This window comes from Phocoena phocoena, chromosome 16, assembly GCF_963924675.1.
Source record: "Phocoena phocoena chromosome 16, mPhoPho1.1, whole genome shotgun sequence".
Classification (NCBI taxonomy): domain Eukaryota; kingdom Metazoa; phylum Chordata; class Mammalia; order Artiodactyla; family Phocoenidae; genus Phocoena; species Phocoena phocoena.
The window spans coordinates 25,625,544-25,651,424 of NC_089234.1; the positions used below are offsets into that span (position 1 = coordinate 25,625,544).

The 25,881-nt window shown below is 43.1% G+C and overlaps 1 protein-coding gene across 2 annotated transcripts in view; it reads right to left on the reverse strand.

Moving 5' to 3' along the window:
- Window positions 1-1,352: 1,352 nt before the first annotated feature.
- The window catches only part of CNNM2 (cyclin and CBS domain divalent metal cation transport mediator 2), a 139,685-nt gene continuing 115,156 nt past the window's right edge, over window positions 1,353-25,881 (reverse strand). The window contains exons 2-8 of one of the 2 annotated variants that reach the window (XM_065893816.1): window positions 24,662-24,805; window positions 21,828-21,965; window positions 19,608-19,777; window positions 9,780-9,873; window positions 6,804-6,869; window positions 2,863-3,047; window positions 2,058-2,267 (exon numbers count right to left, since the gene is read on the reverse strand). In XM_065893816.1, the coding sequence (XP_065749888.1) occupies window positions 2,058-2,267; window positions 2,863-3,047; window positions 6,804-6,869; window positions 9,780-9,873; window positions 19,608-19,777; window positions 21,828-21,965; window positions 24,662-24,805 (1,007 nt within the window). Of the gene's footprint in view, window positions 2,268-2,862; window positions 3,048-6,803; window positions 6,870-9,779; window positions 9,874-19,607; window positions 19,778-21,827; window positions 21,966-24,661; window positions 24,806-25,881 lie in introns of both variants that reach the window. The other variant, XM_065893817.1, reaches the window with a different exon arrangement.

Consider the following 25,881-nt stretch of genomic DNA (forward strand, 5'->3'; position numbering starts at 1 on the left):
TAGCGAGGCCCGGGTTTCACTCTGTTACAGGGAACTCTCTCTCGTTTCTGCACCCCCTACAGATAATCCCAGTTCCCGTGTCATGTCATACTGACGCTGTGCTCAGCTAGACGCATCTTAAGAAAGTGAGACCTTTACACTTGGATGGGTTTGTTTATAAAAGCAAATACTCACAGTACAGGGTCCCACTAACGTCAAGCTCTGCGGTGGGAGCACCATCCCACGGTGGTCTGATTTGGGTGCCAGCAGCAGGCCACTCAGCCCCTTGAGGGGGCACCTGGTGACTTCTACCAGGTGAGACCAGTACTTCCCTCACTAAGGGGCACGGCACCTTCTGAGGAAGATGCTCCAGGACCAACATCCCAGGGGAAACACTGCGCCAGGTGCGCACATGACACTGGAGCCACCGAGCTGCTCACCGGGAGGCAAGCCCAGCGTGTTGCTGGTTCTTTCCCAACCGCAGCTCCCACCCGCCAGCCAGCGCGCAGCCTGGGGTGCACAGTCCTACCTGGAGGAAGGAGAAGAAACTGCCGCTTAGCCCCAGGGCTTCCCTTCGTGCAGTGAGACCCAGTGGAGAAGATGCTATCTTCTCACCTAGTGACTGGACGCAGCGAGGACTGACAGGTCTATATGAAAACTGTGGTCAGTAGGAAGTCATTTCAGTGTACGAATGTTGCCGACAAAATGCACATATCCCTTGGGTTAACACTTAAAACACAGATAGAAGAGTTAGGAATTCAGTCACTCAAGAAATACCTCCTGACATTAATTTCACTACACGTGATGAATTTGATAGTAAAATAAGACAGAGACACACATGAAATGGCCACAACACACATTTGGTTTCTGAATCCCTGTTTGGGGCCAAACTGACCCTGGCTGTATGGGCAGCCTCTCTGGCGTGGACCACGTCTGAGGCGGGAGACACAGAGGTCCTCAGGTGGGGACACAGCCACTGCTGGGCCCCGCGGGCCCAGGGACAGGGGAAGGGGGCAGGTGCCGGCAGTCCCCAGTGTTCCCTCCTTTAGACACATGGGCCTAGACGTGCCTTCTCGGCAGGGTGCACAGAGCACAGCTGGAAGGTCCGACTCCTTTTCTGACAATGACATACATCCCAGTGGGAAGGGCAGGAGCGTGGACTCCACACCACGAGTTTACTCGAGGGCCCTGTGGAAGATTTCCATTTGGCATCTGTGTAGCAGCATCGTGGGTTAACAAGAGCAAGGACGGGGCGGTGGGTGACGGCGCTCCGTAAGCTGGGGCAGAAGAGGCCTGGCTGAGCTGGAGGCCCCAGGCTGTGGGAATGTTGGGGTGAAGCCACCTCGCCTCTTGCAAAGATAAACCATAGGTTTAAAATCCATTAACATTCATTTTGGTGATAAAAATTCCTTAGAGTGGGAGCAAAATCACATTCCAAGCAAACGTTAAACCTTTCTGAGGGAAAGGGACACCGTTAAACATCAACTTAAAACAACACTGAGCTCAGAGAGGCTGCAGGTCCCTGTGCAGGCTCCACCCTTCAGGGCCAACAGCCTGGGCAGGTCTGTGTCATTCATCCTTGAAGTTCGACAGCAACACCCGCTGGGGCACAGAGGAAGGGTGCCCCTCCCTGGGGCAGGGGCCAAGGAAGGCCACTGGAGGGACAAGTCCATCCTTCTAAGGTTACATCATGGGGTCACAGCAGAGTTCAGACAGAACAATTTAAAACTCTGCAAAAGACACTTTTTAAAAACATGATCTCTCGGAAAAAAATAAATCGCAACAATTTTCAACTTCATGCAAATCGAGGGAGGAGAGTGGATAATGATAAAAGGTACAGCTGAAAAAATAAACATGATTCTATTTGGGCGGAAGAAATTCATCTCCATCATCTCGAATGCCACGCCCTGGCTGTCGATTTCACGTCTCCAGTTTCCATTCCTGCCCTCCCCGGCCTCCTCTGCTGCTTCCAGGAAGGGGACAAAGTCTTTGGTCTCAGGACGGTGCAGGATGCAGCATGGCACACAAGCGCACGCTAATGGGATTCACGGTCAGGCGCGGAGGCCGAGGCCGGTGCTCTAGATGGCGCCCTCGCTGTGCAGGCTGTGGTTGGCCTTGCTGTGCGTCACACAGTTCTGTTCATTGAGCAGGTTGGCCGTCTCGTCTGGCAACCCGTCGTGCAGCTCCGTAAGAGTCAATTCAATTTTAGTGTTTTCACTGTCTGAAGACTGAGGAGTTTTGTCCATCCGGGATGCCATCAAGGCATTTTGGTATTGCTGTCTTGAGATCTGAGGCCAGGAGATGGTACAGAAAACAAACCGAGATAATGTTTATTTTTAGGCTCTCTTGTCTCCATATGGTATTTATTACACCTTACGTCCCCCGAAGGGCCCCTAGCAGTTGCTCTAGAAGAAAACCATCCTTGAGTATAAACTGAGCCACTTATTAAAGTTCAAGTTGATTCTAGTGAACAATACACTTTTTGCTGATATATAATAAGCCATCTCCAAGTTCTGTCTCGACATTTCACAGAGACTAGAAAATGGCTTCCATCAGCTAATCCCCCCCAAAGCTATCTTTATTTCAGCCTAAGAAAAGAGCTCCGTCTCTCGTGAAGACCGGCTGGAAACGTTTACTCATTTTCTTACCCCCTCCAGCTCTCGTTCCCTGAAAAAGCCACACGTGACTTGGCAGCTCACTGGACAGAGCCAAGGAGACCGATGTTCTTCCCCAGCCAGAGTCAGGGCACAGGAGCTGGAGGCAGGGCGCCCGCAAAATGACCGAGGCAGGCTCGGCACAGAGGCCGCAGAGCCAAACGCTCTCGCTCTCGGTGGAAGCTGACCGCCACCTGCCGGGCCCTGCCAAGCCGTCGTCTCCTCTTACCTTAACAAACTGGAGATCGGAGAGGGCTCGCACCGAGTAGTCCGGGATGTAGACTTGGAGGAATGAAGAGCTGAGCTGATTGTTGCTGCTCCCCAACGTCGGCGTTATCGCATCGATCCGGTCACTGCGACTGAGAGAGTCCGAGTGATTCAAGCCGCATGGGCGAGGAGGTGACTTGTTTTCACCTGGAAAAGGAGAAGAAACCCAACTGCCTTTTAAGTGAGGTAGACACAACTCAAAGCTCTTTATTTTCCCAAGAATAATGAATAGACAAGCTCAATCAACTTATGCCAGACGCCTCGGCCATGCAGCCCAGCTGCAGGGTCTCCTGCAGCACGTTCCCGGCCCCCGTCCACGCCAACAGACCCAATCCTCCGAGTTTCCAAGAGCAAAGACCCCGTGGCTGCACACTGTGTCAGGAGCACAGGCTGGGGAGGCGAGGTCCGAGACACAGGAGCTACTTGATACGAAACATGGGCTGTAGGAAGGCAGCGCTGCATTATTTTGCCAGAAGCAAAAACAAAGGACTCTTGAACGTTCATAAATGAGTACATGTTTTTAAAGGGATCAAAACGCTTCTGTCTGCTTATACCATACCTGGCAGCCAAACCTGTTAACTTTGCCTCTGACCCCAGTAAAATCCCTGTCAGGCAGCCCGAGGACATCTCAGGATTGTTAAGAACCCTGGAAGACACCAAACCCTGAGACGGTTTGATTAGTCACCTTAGGTGCTGGGGGAGTCTTCAATGAGATCGACAGTACTCTTTCATTAAAACAAAGGAAATCCAGGTGAATCTAAGTGTTGCTGCTTTTAGAGGCATGTTCACCATAGCTTCTAATAAATTTCATTAAAAATAAAACCCACACCCTCACCAGGGCTTCTTCCATTTTTGCTTCTCTAGTCAAACCTATTGCACGAATATCAACTGGGTGCCCACGCTGAATTGTACAATATCACGGGATTGAAAGGGACCAATTCTCCCACCTGATGGTTGGCTCCTCTTTCCAATGTATCCCTGACTGGCTGTCAGCTGGTCCCACCCTTCAACTATCGGAAAGTCTGTCATCACACCCGTCAAAATCTGCTTCCCCAACTTCACTCTCCTCCACTCTGTGGAGCTCTACTGAGTGCTTTCCCTTCCTCTGCTACTTGGAATAGCCCTTAAAAGTCTGAAGATAGCTAAGTCACTTCCTCTCTGGGCTAAATGATTCAACTGTTCACCTCACATGTTTTATCCCCCCCCCACTTACCCCATCCTGACCATTGTCTGAGAGTCCATTCAGCAAACGTCCCTCTTTTCTTCTTTTTTTAGGCCATGCCGTGCGGCATGCGGGAACTTAGTTCCCCAACCAGGGATCAAACCCATGCCTCTGGCATTGGGAGTGCAGTGTCTTAACCACTGGACCTCCAAGGAAGTCCCAGCAAAGTCCCTCTTAAAACATGACATGCAGAACAAAACATGGCAAGTACTCAAGGAACCTCATATGGCGAGTCCCCTTTCTCCTAAAATTTTCATGTAACCACTTTCCCTACAATTTTCATGTCATGAACCAATTTTCCATTGTTAGTCAAAATTACACTCAATAGCAGTTCCTCTTGTTGCTTCCACTTATCTACGAGAACAAGGCAAATTAATTTATCAGATGTTTCCTATTTAGATGACCCAACTTTGATCAGATGACCCAACTTTGCTAAGCCTCAGAGTCCCTATCTGTAAAAGGCGAACGGTAATAGCACCCACCTCGTAAGGTCTTATGGAGATTCAAAATGAGATAAGGTATATGAAGTGCCTAGCACGGCATCTGACACCCAGTAAGTGCCTGATAAAGGAGGCTTGTTAACATTTTTATATTCTTTCCCATAAGTGTCATCCCAGACCTCTCCACCACGCGCCTACCCTCAGGATCAAGCTACTCTGTACTTGTGATAACTTCCCACAGGCTGATGGATGGAACAGTCTGTGAAACAAGGGATCCCACTGTATCCCTGGGCTTTAGCCCCAAATCTACAGATACTTCTGAAATGGTGTTCCCTTCGGTGGGTTACGATTTAAGGTTATAAAAACAAAACGTTTAAAGGGCAATTTCCTTATTGGTCAGACCCTGTGCGTGGCCAGATCGCCGTCTGAGGCCTTAGGCAGTGCTTCTCCATCTCCTGTTATTTTCTCCTGCGGAGGATTACAGGGCAATTTCTCTGGTCTCCCAAAGTATCTAGACTCCCAGTCAGCTTCCCCTCAACCCACTGCCCTCTGTTTTCTGAGAGATGAACCCTCTCCTTTGCCAGGAACCCGCTGCCTGGCATCACAGCCACAGTCTGGAGCAGCAGACCGTTTTCCAGGACCTCTTCTGCAACTCGACAGGAAGCAGCACAGTCACCTTTCATCGGCGTGTGGGGAGATGTGCGGGTCTTCATACCAAGGAGGACAAAGACTTTAAGTGGCCACCTCCCAGTGCAGGTCATGTTTTGTTGCCAAATTTATGTGCCACGGTTTTATGACAATAATTATGAAAAAGACTTTCAATTTTAATTCCTCTTATGCCTTTTCAGAATTGTTTTCTTTGCTTTTTGGTCTTGGCTTATTTCATTCATCCTACCTAGGGATGCTTTCATTTGCTAGTAAGCTAGAAAGACACAATAAAGAAACATTCCCAGCCTCCACCCTTAGAGCCACCAGGCACCGTGTGGAACTGGCTGGAAATCAGTGGTGTAGCTCAAACCCCATTCATCAGGTATCATATTACTGTAATGCCAGCACCTCGAAGGCCTGGGCCCGCAAAGTGGATTTTCTCATCACTAGATCAGATGGAATGGGCAGAACTAAGAAATCTCTAAGTTCTACGGAAAAAGTAAGACACAAATGACATTTCCCTGAGCTTCGGCCAAAAGTCGCTTTACTTCAGCATCTGTGACATTTTAAATTGGTAGCAGATGCCAGCAAATAAAATGGGGAGGAAACAATACAAACATACACATAAATACATATTTACGTATACATATATGTGTATACGGGTATATTCTGTCAGCGGATTTGATTCAAATAGCCCCATGAGTAATATCTTATGCCCAAACACCCGCAATTTTTTTTAAAGAGCAAAGACCTGAGGGAATATTAGCTTCTAAGACAAGTATTGCCTCCTTTGCCGAACATCCGCATTTTAAGAGTTCTGCAGAAGCTGGATTATGAAATGCAAATCTCATCGGCCAGATTTTAAAATATAAGCTGTATGGAGCAAAATAAATACAGAAAAGTTGTACTACCACATAGGAAAGCCCAGCAATTTTAATTAAAGAGAGATTAAACCTCTGCCTTTCTCTTAGCAGCTGGACATATTAGCCAGGCACGAGCATACTCTCCTGCGGGGCAATAATCAGCAGCTCGTCAGGACTCTGCACAGTACTAACTTCAGAACAAAGACAGCGAGAGGGAAGCGGGGCCACCGCCCGGGGAAGGGTGGAAGTACATGCGCCTCGTTCACAGGGAGGCCACAAAAAGGACCAAAGGAACAGAGATTTGGGGGCCTCGCCAAGAAATGTTCATAGTCCTTTCGGCTGAATGTGTCCTGCAGAAGAATCCTCAGGTTTGGGGCCTCTGCAAATTCCACGCACCGTGACTTTGCTGAGGTCACCAAAAGACCAAAGGGCAGCCTCGAAAATCCGAGGTCAGCGGTGTGGATGGGTCACGCAGGGAACTCATGTCAGACCCACTCTCCCTTTCCCAGTTTCAAGATTCCCTTCCCATCTCCCAAACCCTTTGCGCATCTGTTGTGGGCTTATGCTGTCCTGGATAGCTCACTATTAGTCACAGAACCATGGAGTTTTAGAGCTCAAAGAAGAACTGAAAATGGCCTTGACCAAATAAAGGGGGCAGACCCGGCCAGCTGGGCTTTGGTGGGGTCAACGGAGGCAATCAGAATTATGAAAAGGAAACATGCAGAATTACCTGGAGAACCTGCTGCTAACAACTCTGTTCTGCTGACAACAAAGGTACGAGACAGGGACAAAGGAACTGAAAAATGGAGAAAAACAGGGTGAGACCATATCAAAAGGCAAGAAAGGAGCTCTCTGTAATCAGGGGACAGGAGTGGATACCTGTTCTACCCATAGGAGCGTTCAGTTCCGGAAATGCAGAAGCCTATATGATATTATATAAATCAACTGAACACACACTGCTTTCCAGGAAGAGGAACACAGGGAGGCTGAAATCGGGAGAAATCCTACTCGCATGCTTCTTTACTAACCTAGAAACCTCTTAAGCCAGTAATACCCCATTGCAGTTTATAGCTCAAAACGTGCTCTCAAGGACTTCAATCACAGCTAGCCACGCAAAAGGGGAGCTTGATTCATCAACTGCCCCGAGAGCATGACCCAAGCTGCCTGTGCCAGCACCTCGATACCTGTTCACAGCACAGCCTACAGCATCCCTATCTGTGGCAAAAAATGATTCAATTCATTTACATGCTTAATTGGTCTGATTGTAACTTTGACCAGATGTTTTGAAATTTCACAGTATTCCATAGCAATTCAAAGTATTAGAGGAAGGTAAATAAAGAATATCATATACAGATTTCTTGGGAATGGCAGACCAAAGTCAGTCAATATGCCCTACCAGGCAGGGGTCATATTTTCTGGGCAGGTTTTTGTTTTTTGCTTTTTTTTTTTTTTAACTTGAGGTATAATTGACAAATAACTGGGTCGGTCTTGATAACTGATTACTGTAGGGTCTTTCTAGGCAATCAACATTAATAAATAGAAACATTACCTTGGGATTATTGTACTTATTACTGCATCTCAATGAATATACAAAATCCTGAATCCTCAATGTAAAGTCAAGTAAAACGCTGGGCTTTGAAGTAAATAAGATGCCGTTAATGAAATTCTCTCCCTTCCGAGCATTTCCTACCACATTAGGTAGGAAATTGCAGCCCCACACACTTCCTATATGGAAGGCCTGCTCTTCAATTCCTTTCCTGAATGTGATTTACCCTGTATAAATCCATGGTTTAATATGAACTGGGCTAATATTTAGGGTTCAAGAACTAGTGATGCATAAAAATGTACAAGTTACTCCTCTAGCTGCCCTTTCAAAGCCACCTTACATACCTGATTCTGCCAACCTGGGGCAAATTGGAGGGTGGTTGCCAAGCAATAGTCACAATCGCAACACCTACTTGTGTTAAACAAACATTTCCTCTTGTGCTTTAAAGGTGACAGAGTACTCATGTGAGTATCATCACATTCTATTCTTCTAACAGCCACAGGAGGTAACCTTATACCCTTTTCATAACGAGGAAGCCAAGGGCCTTTCTCAGTCAGATAACCCATAAGTGGAACTCAGGCTGTCTCCGAGGTCGTCTTGGCCTAGTTAAGAATCTCCCCGTCCTCTCAGTAGCAGTGAAAACAGAAGATCACCTTGAAGTTGACAGCAGACACCTACTAATTAAGTGGGGTTAGACAGGCTTTTGTTCACACTGGGTGCTAGACAATGGGGACACTGGCCCATGTGACTCAAAAACCTGCACCAGGATAGTGAGCAGATGCATCGGGGACCGGGGAGGTTTAGAAATGTCAGAGAATTCTTGACATTTCCCTGGCTTTCTAACTGTTAACATCTCTGGGCGCCTGAGACATTGTGTGGAGCAGTAGATGAGGACCAACGTCACAACACAGACTTGTCTGCAGGTGCCCCCTCCCCTTTTTGAGACTGGTTTTCAGAAGTGACAGCATTCTTTTAGGATCGGCTATTTTAAAGTTTGAGGTTTATAAAAGGTTATTTCCTAGCACAGCATGTCATTTGGTATTTTGGCCACAAGGTGGTACTGCAGCCCCTGTTTACCTGCCTGCCCTGTTCCAGCGGGGATAAGGTAGCAAAGCAAGTGGTGCAAAGAACCATTCAAGTCCCATCCCAGAGGTGAGCCAAGTATCCGCGTCCATGTTCCTACTAGAACAGACACCGCTTTCTGGCATCTTGTGCTCAGAGCACTAGGTCGATACCCCGCGGCACACCCACCCTTAGTTGGCTGACTTAACTGGCCAGCTCTCTAGTTGAGAAAAGCTGGCTATAGGCAATGGATATATATTAAAACCTCAACTACCCTCAGAAAAATGCAAATTTTAAAAAGTCCAAAAAAAAAAAAAAAAAAAGTCCAGGATCGTTAACATCTAAAAGAGTCAACAGTTATCAAGTGATGGATATGGAGCCACTGGAACCCCGGTCAGCACGGGCAGGAGTGTGACTGCCTCGGCCACCCTGGGAAACTGTGGGGCTGCAACTATTAACGCCGACCCCGCCATTCCACTCCTACACGTACACCCAACAGAAATGTCTTCACCAAAGGACGCGGACAGTGTCACAGACACACAATTCGGAGTAGCCCCCAAACAGGAAACTACCCCAGTGTCCATCTGCAGTGAAAAGAATAAATGCACTGCTGTATATTCATACCATGGAACACTGTACAGCAATGAGAAGAAACAGTACAAGCTCACACAGCAGGACAGATGAGTGCGACCAGGACAACACTGGGTAAAAGCCGCCAGACTCAATGCAAAATGTCCTGTATAATTCCATTTACCTGAAGTTCAAAAAGAGGCAAAACTAGTCAATGCTTACAAGTCAAGACAGTGGTTTCTTGGGGGAGATAGTGACTAAAGGGGAGGGTTGGGGGAGGGTTCTCTGGGGTTGGTGATGTGCTGTCTCTTGATCTGGGAGCTGGTTTACACAAGAGAGTTCTGTTTGTGAAAATTCATGGAGGTATATATGTATGATGTGAGCAGTATTTTTTGTATACATGATACACTTCAATAAAAAGTTCAAAAGTAAATAAATAGGGTTAGCCGGCGGGTACAGAAAGATGACAATACAAGGGCATTACTTCCTAAAACCTAGCCCTGCCCTGAGGCTGAGAAGGAAACTCACCTGGGGAGGCTGTAAGGGCCATTACACCATAGTATGAAAAAGCACTGGCTTCAAACTTCATACCTTCTTTCCCAGCTTCTACTTCCACTTTCCCCTGTGAAAAGAAAAAAGGGGGCACGTTCAGTCCAATTACATGAATTTCTTTGCAAACTCTATGCAAGATTTAGTCCTTCCTCAGATTTTTGTCTAAACTCCTTTCCCAACAATCCCAAAGAAGTAAAAAAAAGCCTCAGATAATCTTTCCCACCTAGATCGAGGAGAGGGTTAATTCATCTTAAATATGAAAAATTGGATTTAGCTAGAGATGCAGAGGTGAAAGTAATGTGATGTTTAATTTCCACGAGTCCACTCAATATTTCCCAGCATCCCAGTCCGTGGGTTGAGAGCCCTCCCAGTAAGTGAAAGATGGGGCTCTTTTTCCACCCATGCGACAAACGCTGAGAAGGTGCTCAGTGACGGTCACCCAAGCAGTTCCACGGGAGGCTGAGTCAGAGCAGAGTCAGGGTCAAGGGCCAACATGGTTTGTCACCATGAAACAGGGAGGACTAAACCGGCTCCCAGCGGCAGAACTCCCTCTTATCTCCCTAGCATGGGTCCTGACCAACTGAGCAGACACGTCGCAGGCCAATCCCTGGTCATCCAGACACTCCAGAGGCACTGGGACACCATGGTACTTCTCAGCAAAGCACCTTAAGTCATCTCGTCCCATCAGGACAAAACCTCTTCTAAGGTTCTCCCTTTTCTTTCCTTCCTCTAACTTGACTACAACTTCTTCCCTCTCATCATATCCTCTGGGACACACTGTGCCTTATTCATCCCTCTAGCACCATAACCCTTTTCTGGGCTATTGGAAAACCTTCATAAGCAAGTTGCATTCTAGATTTCCAAGTCAAGGATCAGAACAGCACTGGCTCACCTTACCTATAATTATTGCCTCTCTAGTAGGAGGGTACGTTTATGGTGCATCCTTTACTATGGGTAAACAAAAATTAAGCTACCATTTATTGAAGAGAAACTGTGCTAACAATTCACAGTGCTTATGAATCCATTTTAACGCTCACAAGTCTAGGAAGCAGACACAATTACCACCGTCTTATAAATCAGGAGAGCAGGGCTCAGAAAGATAAAGTAACCGAAGAACAAACTCTTCACCAGGTGGCTACACTGTGCCACCTACGAACGCAAACTCCATCATTGCGATCACTCCCTATTATTCTATACCAAATTCCCAGTTATGGAAGCCCTTTCTCAAAACCCTTCTTCAGAAAACGATCTGTTGTCTCTCTTTTGGGTTTTCCTTCATTCAATGGAAAATATTAGTTTTATCACTCTCCAAACAATTCTCTTGCTATAATATAAAATCAACCTGCAAACCAACAGGCACTAAAAACCCTGACCATGTAGGGTCCTCAGGAGAGGCTGTGCAGCCTTGTGAGAAGACAGCCCTTGCTCCTCCAAGAGCATACAATGCAGAAAAGGGGAGAGCACACAGTCCAGAAAAGGGGAGAGCACATGAAACTCAACGATGCAAGGCAGTAAACAAAAATTCTTCCTGTTCTTGTATAAAGATAAATTTTATACAGGAAGGAAAATCTGAGTAGAATTTGAGTCAAGGGAAGGGAACAGTGTTGAGGAAGGTCAGAGGTGGGTGACAGCAGACTTTCAGGCTCAGTGGGTTTGCCAGGAAAGAAGGGGAGATGGGCTTGGAAAAGCAGTTTGGTGAGCAGGTCAGACTGCGGAGCCCCTTGAAGGATGGGCTAATGAGGTCAGGTTCTTGAGCAGAGGAATACGGTTTCAGGAGGATCAAGTCTAGACGTACACGAGAGCAGTAACCACAGGACTGGAGCAAGATCACTATGAGAGGAGCTATGGATAAGGAATCAACATAATTTGGTGAAACCGTAAGGGAGAAAGAAGCGCAAGGAGAGAGAGGGGGCGTCAATAATCACAAGAGAAGTTTGCTCTGAGCGACTTGAAGAACGGGGACCCCATGAGTGGAGATGGAAATGTTGGGAAGGGGATGCATCAGTGATGGGGGCCGGGAAGAGGGGACAAATTCCCTCTAAGAAAACAAGGCCTTTTGAAGAGTCCATCAAAAAGGCTGAAATGGAAGGACAAAGGTCACGGAAAAGGTCAGAACTGGAGACGGGGGTCTGAGAGAGGAGAAGAGAAAATGAGGAATTATAGCCCTTGACTGGGAGTAGGAGGAGAAAAAGAAACAAATATGGGACCAAAGGGAAAACGGATATGAGTAGAACCGGACAACCGTTGTCACCACAGAAGCTGGGAGAGGGAAGAACCTCAGAGTAAAAGGATGGTCAGAGGGTCACTGAGGAGGCAGCCACTGTGGCCTCAGGGAGTCTTTTCCTGAAGAAATCAGACTGTGGAAGGGAAGGGAGGGCAAGAGGGACAAAGCACAGGCAGCAGGGCCGCAGGGGAGCTGGCAGCAGCCTTGGGGTCAAATGAGGCTTGTTTAGGATTAGGCAAATTGGGGCAGAAAGGGCGGAAAGTTAGTGGAGAGAGAGAAGGTGGGAACTCAGGGAGCAAAAGCCAAAAGCTGGTGGGAAAGAATGGGATGTAAGGTCCCTAAGAGAGGGGGGCAGGGACACAATATTCAGAGACGATGAGCAGCATAAATGGAGGTGCCCGCTGTGTATACCTTCAGTTACTTATCCATTTCTTCATGGACTAACCCCTGATTTTGTATCAGAGAGCTAGGATGTACGTATACGCTAACTGAAAACATCTGCCTCAGTGACTGTAAGCGCGAAAGTGTCTGTAGGACCATCACGTAACCTGCATTTCTATGCAGAAAATCAGGAGGAAGGATCAAATGCCGTAGAGCCTCATATCGTTTCTATGGATCTCCTGTTGATCTGGATCCTTTTTTTTTTTTTTTTTTTTTAAACAAGCTACAGGGCCTTCTGTGTTCCGTGTCCCTGCGAATGGGTGCCAGCTCTGGAACCTCTGTGCACCCTGGCCTCTCAAGAGACTCCCCCAGCAGCTGTGAGCCTGCAAGTTAAATTAGGACAGCTGCTCGAAGATCTGCAGCCCCTCAGCTGATCTCTCCCTGCCCCGCAAGACAGGCCGGCAGGTGGTGGAGAGGATCCGCTATCTTTCTTCTGGAGTCTAGATCCATCAGATTACAGGCGGGCGTACTAGGTCAGTGGTTCCCAGCTGCTTGGATTCCAAGAACTAGGAAAATCCATCTTCCTTTCAGAAACAGCGAGAGGGTTGCCGCATTTTTATTTCATAAAATAAAGATATTTTTAAAACACAGCTATCTACTGTGACCATCATTCCACAAAAGCCCAGACATTTTAACCCCCAAAATATAGAAAATGTATAATTTCAGAATAACAGGTCTTTAAGCTGAATACACACAGCTTTATGAAGAACTCACTGCAACTGTTTTTATTTTTCTCATTTTGCCTCAAACTGGCGAAAACTTTGCCAAGTATCCGCATTTAGGAACCACTGCACTAGACTAATTTTGCTGCAGTTGTAAAACTGCAGCAAAGGAGGGGAGACCGTGGTTCTCTCAGTCCTAACATCCTGTAGCTCTACAGGTCCAAACGTTTAAAAAACTGCCCAGCCCCACCTCCTCCTCTAGAGGACTGAAGCTTTCCTGGTAGGCAAGTTTTAGAAACATCCAGTGAACACATTTTTTTTACTCATCTATGTGTGTCAGTGTCTCAAAGAAGCGACCGTTTTCGAGTAAACCTACCAGTACACAAAGCAGGGCTACCCCATAAGGAAACGGCTTGCCTGGCCCAAGTTCAATCAGGTGTCTTCTCAGAAAATAAATTTCTTCCATATAGGGAAGGAGCTCCGTATCAATTTTACTTTTGGAACATTCACGAATTTGCTTTAGTCTAGTATATCACACACACAGAAGAATAATAATCGAGACAGGACAGACTCCCAAAGGAAGCTAGGGCTTCATGTTGGTAAACTGACAAAATGAGAAGACAGCCTCACTGCCCCAGGCAAAGCTGGCTCCCCGAGTAAAGTTACTACTACAGAATCCTACCTTCCTTTGGAAAAAGGTATTAGACAACTCTTTTCAAAGTTTCTAAGGATCCACAAAGTACCCAGCAGTCACGTGCTGTACCTGGCCTCAAGGCAGAAGCCTAAGCTATCCTCGTTGGCACGAACTAGATCAAGCGCTCAGTGGAAGCCGTGGACTCAAGGCTGAAGACCCTCAGATCCCACACGCTGAGCATCTGCTTGGTCTCCTGCTCACTCTGGAATTGAGTTCTTTTTTAATTTTGTTTGTTTTTTAAATCACAAAATAGGGTTTGACACCTAAAAGGAGGTAATGAAATGCCAGGGGCACAAGTGCTAGGTTGTGTTCACCAGCACTGCCCAGTAAGAGGGGATGCACCACCCAGACATCCTCTAGCAACATTTTTCAATCTGCAGTCCACAGATGTAGTCCTAGGACTCAGCAAGTTTGCTTCATAAACACTTAAATTAAAAAAAAATTTTTTTTGACGGTCAAAAATTAATTTACATATAGTTCAGGCTATCTGGTGCTGCCACCAGATGTCAGTGGCAGCATCTGCCTTAGTGCTCAAATCTGTTCAGTTGTTCTTACTACGTGAATCATCGTGGCTAAGGCTTGCTACTCAACCAACTGGGAGCTTGTTAGAAATGAAGCATTTCAGACTCCACCCTAGACGTACTGAATCCCCAAGGGATTCCCAAGCACACTGAAGTGTGAGAAGCACTGAGCCAAAGAGAAAGGAACAGGGGAGGACTAAACATACAAATAATCCGGTCACACCCAGTGGAGGCCAAATAACAATACAACATACTGCACAAACGTACAGAGTAGCTCAAACTGAGCACAGGGCTGGAGGGTGCCATCCTTGCCAGGCACACAGGGACCTAAGTGTGCTGAATGCAAGAGCCAGCGCCAGAGCTCCCTGCTACCGTCCTGCGACCAGTGGCACTTGCCTATCAGCCAAACAGTGTCATTTACACATTTAAAATACTAATTACAAACTTGTTTTCTTTATTGTTCTATGTAAGAGTTCTCAGCTCAAAGGGTTCAAAAGGAGCTCATGCTAGTTTTATATTTATACGTATTTAATTTTTAAAAAATAGAGTCAACACTAGGTATCTAAATAATTTTTTTCTGTAACATGGCTGTGTTATCTGTACACAACTCCAGAGTGAGGAAACATTATTCACTGGGACACGGAGACCCTGCAACTCAAAACTCCTTGAGAAGGTTTGGTATTGAAGGCTTCAATTCTCTCCCAATAACAAGTGAAATGATACTAAATATTGTAAAAGGCTGTTCAGTTCTAAGATGCTACCTGCCACCTCCACAAAAGAACAGATTTCACTCCGTAGGGAAAAACCCTTTCGAATCTACGTCAGAAGCCCTAAAGGAAAAGAGCGGATGGGGCAATTGAACAATAAAACGACTGGGGCATGAAATCAACAAAAATTAACCCCAGGAAAAAAAGCATCCCTTTCCATTGATTACATAATTGGCAAAGGAAAAAGCTATTCCTCTTGTTTTCCTATTATTCTTTATATTTACTAAAATCATAACCTAATTACGTGTTGTGTAAGAACAATGATTTTTTTTATCTGCTTAGACATTTTACTCCGCAAAGGACCAACAAATACTTCACTGTAAAATATCAACTATATTAGAAAAATGGCTTATAATAGTTATAATTACAGGCACATTATCTTTTTTGACATATTTTTGTACACGCTTTCTACTTCTTTTATGACCACATAATGATCTCTCATATTATCCACACTGAAATTTGATTAGCTTAGACATATGGACTATTTCTACTACTTTAATTATAATTGATAGATTTATTTGCTATAAATCTATTTGCATAAAAAGCTTTATAAAAAATGATTTCTTGAAATGCATGTATATGAGGGGTTTTATATATTTATTCCCAAAAGGAAGCTGCCAGTTTAAGCATGGGATTGGTTTACAGCATTTTTTTCTTTTTTGTTCACTGTTCATCATGGATTTTTACAAAGATTTTTTGTTTTTGGTTTGTTTTAGAAATCAAGAATGGATGCTTAATTTTGTCCTGATATCTATTGATTTAAGCATAGGGGTTTTTTCCTTTACTGCTTCCCTAATTAACACGGCATATTTTAGTTTTGTTGTCCTTCTATTAAACTAGCCCTGAATACCTAAAATAATCCTAATTCAGTCACAGTCACAGTGAATAGCTCTTTCGGTTCGTTATTGGTCTCTAACTGCTACCTTTTTATTTAGGAATTCTCCATCAATGTGGACAAGTGAGACTGGTCCAGATTATCAGACTTCAGATTAGGCCATACTGCCGTAAAGAATGCATTTAACTATCAAATCATCTTGTTCTATTTGTACAATACAGAAATTGAGTTCTTTAGAGTCTTAATTTTTTTTTTTTTTCCCCAAGCAATTCCTTTGATTCTAGCTGCTTTTTGGGGGAGAAGGGAGAACTTCTAGTTTTCTTTTTTCTCTTATCACATTAATTATGCAAATAGAATAATGATTTTTTTAATCTTTTAGAAAAACCAATCTTTATTTTATTTATGGGATGTAAAACGTTTTCATTTTAAAAGTTATTTTCATGACACTATTATTTAATTTGTTCTTTTTAGTTTGTTGCTTTGCTCTTTTTCTATTATAGAAAATCAGAGATTTTTTTCTTATGTAAATACCTAGAGGAATAAAATTTTAAACTTTGACATACTGTGGATACGGTATTTATATTATTTAATAGTCTTTTATTCTATACCTTATGTATAAACCTTTGTAAGAGAATTGATTAGTTTTAAAATAGCTTAGTACTTTTCGCTTATGCATTTTTATGTCTAATTTTATTTCATTATGATCTGTGCAGGTAGTTTTATGAAATTTCTATCTTTCTGAATTTTTTAGAATTTACATGTGACAGCACAAATGACCAATTTTTATGAAGAAGTAACATAAAACTTTTTTTTTAAGTGTATTTCCCTGGCTTTATATTTAATTTTCTTCAATTTGGTTAATTTTATTTACACAATTTAAAACTCTAACATTTTTTTCTTGCTCTTTTATGATGGTGGAAAAAATTTCCCACCAAGATTATGTTCCTACCCATTCCTACTTTTATATGTGTATTCTGTTAAGTTATTAAAGACATGTAGAGCCAATAAAGTTTTCTTCCACTATTTATTGTGCTTTTATCACAATACATTTTAGTTTAAAAATCTACTTTCTCAGATAAAACTTGAAAGTGCCTTTTTATTCATATGCAGTATGTGTCCCATAACCTATAGGATATTCTTTTAAGTAAGCTTACTTAAATGGTTTGCTTCGAATAAATTAGACTTTATTTCATCTAGGGTTTAAACTCAAAGTGATTGTTTCTAGTTATAATTGTATTCCAAACATCAATTACTTAATAAAAGAGTTTTTCTAGTGTCTGAAGACGGCAGCTCGCTGGCACTGGGGCCAGGAAGGGAAGGCAGCTACAGCTGCTTTCCTCTGGTTTAATGCTCTCGAAATGCAGTAGAACATGCTCAATAACCTGGAATGAATTTCCAATGATGGATTAGTGATATTTTAGGGTGGAATATACTCTGTAAATGGTGATGGCTATGCGAGACTGACAGGGTATTATGATATTTCATTTTGTCATACTCTGGGTACCTCAGGTAACTGCCTGGCCTTCAAGAACATGATTTTCACCAAACTCTACAGTTTGAATACCTCCATAAACCTGTGAAATCTTTATGAAACTCCCACGATGGGGTTTCCCTGGTGGCGCAGTGGTTAAGAATCCGCCTGCCAATGCAGAGGACACGGGTTCGAGCCCTGGTCCGGGAAGACCCCACATGCCGCGGAGCAACTAAGCCCGTGCGCCACAACTACTGAGCCTGTGCTCTAGAGCCCGTGAGCCACAACTACCGAGCCCGCGCGCCTAGAGCCCATGCTCCGCAACAAGAGAAGCCACCGCAATGAGAAGCTCGCACACCACATCGAGGAGTAGCCCCCGCTCGCTGCAACTAGAGAAAGCCCGCACGTAGTAACTGAGACCCAACACAGCCAAAAATAAATAAATAAAATAAAAATTAAAAAAAACTCCCATGACATCGTCAGTTCCAAGAACTTGTCACATGTGTAAAAATATTTAACATGACATAGGTATTCAAATATAGGTACATGGACATAAAAACCTATCAAAAATATCTTTAAAGATTTACTTATAAAGGGACAAGAATTATGAAGTCCCTCTTCCATAAAATCTATTTTTAGATCCACCAGCCAGGAAATGGCTTTTTTACATACCAATAGAGCATTACTGAATCAGAATTCATAAACGCTAACTATATAAAAATCGACGATTGAAAGCCACAGAGTTTCTAATATTACTGAAATTCACAATGTCAATCCTCAAAGTTCTAAATAAACTGTCTTAAATGTCATTCAGTTTCTCTAGGTTTAAGGAATATTCACATCTAGATTTTATGAGAAATATGAATGCCTTACTCCTTCACTGTAGTAAATCAAATAAATTCCCAACCCCCTCAGAGTTTCAAGCTTGTCTATCCCCTGAGAAAAAGAAAAACAATTCAGGATTGAATGAGACTAAGGTTAGTAGAATAATCAGGGTACTGACTTAGAAAACCTGCAAACAGAAGTTTCCAAGAAACACTATATGAAAGCAGCATATACCTGGTTAATCCATAGACTTTTCTACAGTTCCTCACTTCTGCTTCCAGAATTCACTATACAGTCCAAACACGGGGCATGAACACAACACTTCCCAGAGTTTCTAACATCTAGACATCTGATAAGAGTTATTTTCAGATAAAGAGAAACATCTTGATTCATTTAGATAATTGGGACTTGCTGGACTCAACGTAAATTGTAGATGGGTCTACCAAGTGCTAATTATACTCTTATAAAGATCCCTCCAATTCTTACCTAGGAAGTAACCAAGAAACAGGAGAATGCTTAAGGGACTAGTATTCTTATATTGAAATACACTCAGAATTCCTGTAAAAGTAATTCTTCAATAAAGAGACACAAGAAATCAATAAAACTAGCATGCTCTTCACTGTACTATGTATCTCGGTCTCCAGGCCAAGAACTGCGCTACCAAGTGAAACTTGAGATAATACGGGCCTCCTGTCAATCCAAGCACAAGAGCCCCTCTAGGGCCCTTAGGAGGGTTCAAATGGATGGACCTTCTCACCTTATACAGTGGATTAGGTTACAGTGAGAAGGAGGTAAGTTACCACTGCCATGAGAGGCTGTGATTATCCCATCAGTTCCTCAATAAAACAGAAGCTGGCAGTAATCAGGAATAAAAACAATAATAAATGGATTATTTTCATGGCGTTAAGGGAAGCGATCATAAGGCATCTCTAGGAAGTTGTGCAAGACCAAGTCGTAACAAGGGGCGGAAGAAATAAAAGATGATAAAAAGAAGACTCAAGGAACTCACAACACTTAAATTTCAAATGCCCAGCCAAGATTTAGACATGCACAGGTAATTCCCCAAACTCTTCAAAAAAAAAAATACAAACACCTAAATTCACCCTTCTTCAGATGAATGCCTCAATGCCTCAGCAATCACTAAGTGCCCGTCTGTATTGGAAATTAAATTAATAACATTGCTTTATATTGAAATTGTCTGCAGATACGAAAACAGGGAGATGAAATTCTCCCACTGTAAGGCCACCCCAGAAGTTATTAAGTATGTTATATCCTTGACACCCATTCACCTATACCAAGTCTCCTCCAAACTGGAAGGGTGGGTACTCAATAAGATCAAACAACTGTTGATTAATTCTTCTGACCTGCAAAATGAGAACGAAGTAGTCTACGGGTTTGTTTCGCTGGTAGAGGTAGTATTCTGGGGCTTTCTTGTTCTTCTCATCATACTTCAGCTCCTGGATGACATTGGGGTGCTTTAGCAGCCTTAGAAGGATCTTCTCTGACATCTGGGATGGGCTAAATGCTTCTACTTCTATAGATATAAACACAACTTGATATTACACTTCAAATGGATGGAAAAAAATGATACTAGTGATTAAGGTGTTTAGAGAAAAGAATACTTGGAATTGAAGCGGTAACAGTATGGATTAACGAGACTTCCGTTTGGTGATCCGCTGGGGGCAGATTACCTGGGAGAAATTAGAAAATGCTGAATTCTCACGTTTGTTGCTTTAAAACTTTTCATTTTCAACCTGTCATTGGTTTCAGTTCTCAGAAAAATACCCTCATTTTCTGACTGACACAAAGGAAAAGCAACCAGAAGCAGGCTCCATGACTGCCAGGACGCCCTGCAACAGGCCACAAAAGACTGACTGTCCAACAACAGCCAAAGGAAGAAGCAAAGGTCAGGAAGCATCTAGGTGTGGGTTAGTACCAGGTGCACACAGGCAGTGCTCCACATCTCATTCTCCCATTCAACTACCCTGAGAAAGTCTGGGAACAAAGGAAGGTAGAGATTCAGAATAAAAGCAAGGCACGTGCACACATCAACATGCACTCCAACTTGCTAGTTAAAAAAAAAAAAAGTAATGTTGATCTGAGTTTACAAAGATATTGATCTTATTAAAATAACAAAACCCAAAATTATTGACTTGAGGGTGCCGTCCTGAAAGTGGACTTTATGGTGCCTCAGAGGCAGAGTAGGACAACATTTAGTTTTAAATTGTGGTTCTTAAATGATGAACAATATTATCAGAAATAGAAAATAATAAGCAAGTTAAAGACACTGTTTATGTTTTAAAAATTTTTTAATTTTATATGTGCGATATAAATTCTGCACTAGCTTCTGTGACTTTTTTGTAATAACAAAATTAGACAGTACATTGTGGAAATTTTGGAAAACACAGAAAAAAATAAAGAAGAAAATAAAATCACCTATAAACCAACCACTCGTAACCATTCTGAGCAATTGGTGAGCATTTCTTTCTAATACCTCACCTAGGCATGTGTGCCGTGTACGTGTGTGTGTACACACAAGAACACAAGGATAATCTTGTGTACACACAGTTTTATACTGTTTCTTCTCACCTTACATTAAATTATGAGTATTTTCCCATGTCATAAATATTATACGGTGAGCATGTCCAGGTATCTGAAAACATGATCTTAAAGAGTACATAACATTCCATCACACGGCTGCCGTTAGCATTCTTTTCAAAATATCTTAAGTGTACTGCATTCAGTTGAAAGGCACTGGCTGCCCATCTTGGACACAGACGTCTTCTACAGGCCACTGGGTACTCTGATTTTCTCACACTTCCCCTGGCCAACAGAGCTCACCCTTCGCCTAGAGAGCCATCTGGGGATGTGAGCAGGGTCAGTCGGTCTCTCAAGTCCGTTCGACCTTGACCTCTCTGGAGCAGTCAGTGCTGGCTGGGTTGGTGGTTTTAATAATGTGAACACTTGCCTCCTGGAATGGGCCCAAGTTAACAATCTGATTTGAAGAGGCCATCAAGAAATCCATGTCAGAGTTCTTAGAATTTCTGATTTCATTAAAACCATAAAGGGTAAAGATTTTATTTTGAAAATTTATTGTTCTTCTTTGCAAATCATAGCACCTGTGTCACCACCGATGTCCAACTGTTCTTCTGAGGCAAGCTGAAGAGAGAACTACTCAACTGTCCGACACACAACGAGGTAGTGTCTGGTTTGCACTGTCCGCCTGCTCCGCCAGCTGGCTCTCCCCTGGACTTAGCTGAAGCGGATGACCTGGCCTACTGTTCACATGCAGTGTGGCACTGACATTCATCCTTACCTTTCAGACCAATTTTAAGTTACTGGTCCACCCCTGGTAAATGTCTCAGAGGGTTCATGCCGACACTGAACATAGGAGAGGAGAGAATTTAAAAAGAAAAAAACAAAACAAAACAAACAAAACAAAAAAACAAAAAACAAAACACAAAAGTGGCATTACTTATCACCCCATTTCCCAGTCTCCACCCCCAGCCCACCCCAGTCAGCGGTGGGTGAGAAACTCGCTCCAGGGTTGGCAGAGATTTCAAACTGTGATAAGTTGCACTTGCCTGTTGCTAGGAAACGGTGCATGGCCAGGAGAAGCTGTGGTGATATTTTAACCTTCATCTCGCTGTCTGTCTGCTTAAAGGCAGAAAAATCTTGCTTTCTTTCTCGATGGGCCACTTTCTTTTTCGTTCTGTTATCAGCTGAGGGAGAAATGGAAATACATTCCGTTAGACTGGGGCTCTTTTCGAATGAAAATGACATAGTATATGGAAAAGGCTAGGCTCTCTCTCCAGATGGTGGGCACGCTACATACAAGCACCACATGGAAAGGGGAAGGGAGAGAGAATCCTCATTAAATCAGTGCAGTACAGTCATGACTGTGACACAATCCAGAGTAAGAAATCACAGGCAACCTGATGAGGAGCAACTACCGACACACTTCGTGAGGATCTTCAGAGGCCTTTTAAGTACACTATTGGGCAGCTGGGGACAAGAATCCTCCCCTCGTGGAGCCTATACAACCACAGAGCAACAGAGCCTGTAGCCCGGAGCGCACACACGCTCCTGCTACTGAGGTCGCCACACCACAGTCAAGAACAATCATTACAGAAGACACAGGGAAGCACGTCCCTGCCTTTAAGAGGATCCCAGCCTCTGCTGAAAGAGCACACACACACACACACACACACACACTCAAGAAACAAACAAGAACACTTTCATGGAACAGTATTTTAATAATAATAACTGTTAGCTGCATTTCTACCCCAGACCATGAGATCCTCAAGGTCAACCAAATACAAAGGAAGTGATTCAGAATAGAGGTCAGCACACTTCCTCTGTAAAGGGCTAGACTGCAAATACTTCAGGCTCGCGGGCCATGTATGCTCTGTTGCAACTACTCAACCCTGCTGTTTAGCAAAAAGCAGCCATACGTAAATGAATTAGCAGGGCTGTGTTACAGTAAAACTTTATTACAGATATGAAATTTAAACTTCTTATCATTTTTGCATGTCACAAAATAAAATTATTATTCTGATTTTTTTCAACTGAAAAATGTAAAAAAAAAAATTTTAGCTTCTGGGTCATATAAAAACAGGTGGCGTGCTCTTGAGGGCTGTAGTCTGCCAATCCTTGATCTAGAAGGTGTCTCATGCAAAACCTTTCTTCAAGTATTTTTCTGGACAAAGTAATGATCAAGAAAAAACTAGGTTAGAGACAAGATCCTAATTGCTTCCTTTTTCTCCCCCAAGAATCTTGAGTCTTTACATTACCATTTCATGCTGAGGGCAAAACAGAGTGATTACTAACTAGGCTTGTCCTGGGGAGACGGTGAACACAACCTGTAATTTTCCTGTCTCAAATTCTCTTTAGAATCAGATAGCATAAATCAATGCAAGCATCCTAAATAATGTTCTAATGACAAAGGTAGTCACCATCCCTGATCTGAATCAAGAATATACCTGAACCACAAGTTCAGCCTCTCATCTCAGGAAGCCATGTATGAAATCAGTCTCACCAAGGTTTAAAAGAAGTGAACTGAAGTGTAAACATAAAAGCTCATAAATGTCTAGATTATCTTTCTTACAATGAGGATTACCCCTGGGGAAACACATAAATATGCAGAGACACACTTGGTATTAAACAGTCACTATGAGGAAGGATGAAAAGAATGTAAACGCAATACTGACAATATTCTCTATTATGAAATCTCTGATTATTCTCCAAGAGTCAAAAGGATAAAACACATAGGAACTGGTGTTTTTTGTAAAGAACACTATACAGATGTGAGGAAAAAATAAGATACATTTTCAGAAGGAGGTCAAGAGCTAAACATAAAATGTATTTTTTTAAGGGTGCATGGAAGACTTTTTAAATGAGGGACATTCCCTTCTAACGGGACTGAAAACAAATCATTCCGCTTTGAGCAAGGCTGGCTTTGTCCTGGGTGCTCCAGGCCATTTGAACAGTCCATTTCCCCCTCCAAGTCACTCTTTAAAAGCCAAACAGGACAAAAAGAGCCCAGATCCTCTTTCTCTATACCACCTTTGAGAGCCCCAAACATCTCAGGCCTTGGGCCACCTCTGGCATTAAGAAACTCTTGAAAGAGTCTTACTTTGCTAAGAGTAAGGCTGAGGAAGAGGGTTTAAGCTCCACAGTCCAACAGTTGTGGACTTTAATGAGACAAGATTCATGTTCAACACTCAGCCCAGAATCAAGCCGACTCCTGGGCAAACAGGTGTGGATACTTCCCTTCCCCTGACCCGATCCAAGACCACCTCTCAAAAGGCAGAGAAGCACAGAACAAGAAAAACACATTTTTTATTGTGTACCGTAACCCGTCCTGCTTTCTCTATATATACCCTGCTGCACCACCACTGCCCCAGCAAAACTATGCCTGCAAACCTCACCTCTACCCTGGCCCATGGGTCCTGGAATAGAGACATTTCAACAGTTGCTATCCATCAATTTAACAATCCCCCCTCACTTTTTAAGTGTTTGAATTATGACCATAGGTACAGACAGAAATTTATCTGAAAACAATTTGCCTAATTGTGTAAAATGAAAATTTAGTAAAGAACAAGTCTCCCTCCAGATGTAAAATAAATGTGAAAACCAGGAATGGAGTTTTCTGTTCAGGGCAAGCAATGCTCAGATCAACAGTTAGAAGCAGTTGGCTTTTCAAAAAAAACATGGTCAGTTGACATTACAGGACCTGCCTCTTCTTCCTCTCTGATGAAGCGACTGGAATATACTGGTAGGTGGTACCCAGCCTACACACACAGTGCATAATTAGAAACAGGCAGACAACAGCTGGAGAGACGTCAGATGACTCACAAACAACATGACAAATAAAAGCAAAGGTTTTGGAAAATTACACGCAGGCAATGGTACTCACTGTATAAATCTGTTTCATCTAGAATCTCAGATTTGATGATTTCTTCAATCACATCCTCTAATGTGACAATTCCCAGAACTTCATAAAATGGATCCCCCTCTCCCTCATTGTTTACTCGCTGCACAATAGCCAGGTGAGATTTACCTTTAAAGAAAAGAAAACAAAGAGATAATTTTCAGAATTTCCTGAATGAAGTCTTATAAATGATGATGGTAAAAATAGCAGCGAACACAGATACAAGATTATCAAAGTCTATCTTTCAGCATTTAAACATGGTTGGGAAATACCACAAACAAATGGAAAAGCTTCATGGGCCATAAAAAGTAAGACCAGTTAATCCAGAAGAGCATCATCGTCTACACACATGGTACCACCATGTTACCACTTGCTTCCTGATGGATTTGGTCTTCGGTTATGTCAGCTCTTCCCTTGTGACCTTTTAGCAACTGCTACTTTAGGAGAGCTCTCAAAGTGTGGTCTGTGGACCCCTAGGGGTGCCCAAGACCCTTTTAGGAGAGTCAGAAAGGTCAAACTATTTTCATTTAGAACACTAAAATGTTCCTGGAATTTTCCACTGTGTCAATATTTGCACCAATGGTGTAAAGTACCTGAGCACAAATCAAGGCAGCGGTAGTGGTGGTCACTATGCTAGTGGTCACTGTCTTCTCCTCCACACACACACACACACACAGAGGGGAAAAAATTAGTTCCTCTTAAGAATATCCCTTAAATTAGGAGTTTGGGATTAAAATATACACACTACCATATATAAAATAGATAGCCAACAAGGACCTACTGTATAGCACAGGGAACTATACTCAATATCTTGTAATAACCTATAATGGAAGAGAATTTTAAAAAGTATATAAATATATATATATGTGTGTATATATAGATATACATATATACATATATATGTAACTGAATCACTTTGCTGTACACCTTAAACTAACACAACATTGTAAATCAACTATATTTCAATAAAAAATTAAAAATAATTCTTTTCGGAACAACAAAAAGAATATCCTTGATGAAGCAGTGAAAGTTATAAGCTTCATTAAATCTTGATTCCCGGGACCTGGCTTTCAATATTGTATGTGACAAATTGCGAAGTACGGTAAAACACTTCTGTTGCATTCTCAAGTATGACAGTTGTTCTGAGGAAAAGGACTCAAATTGTTTTAAGGAAAATGACTCAACGCAAATTGTTTGAGTTGCAA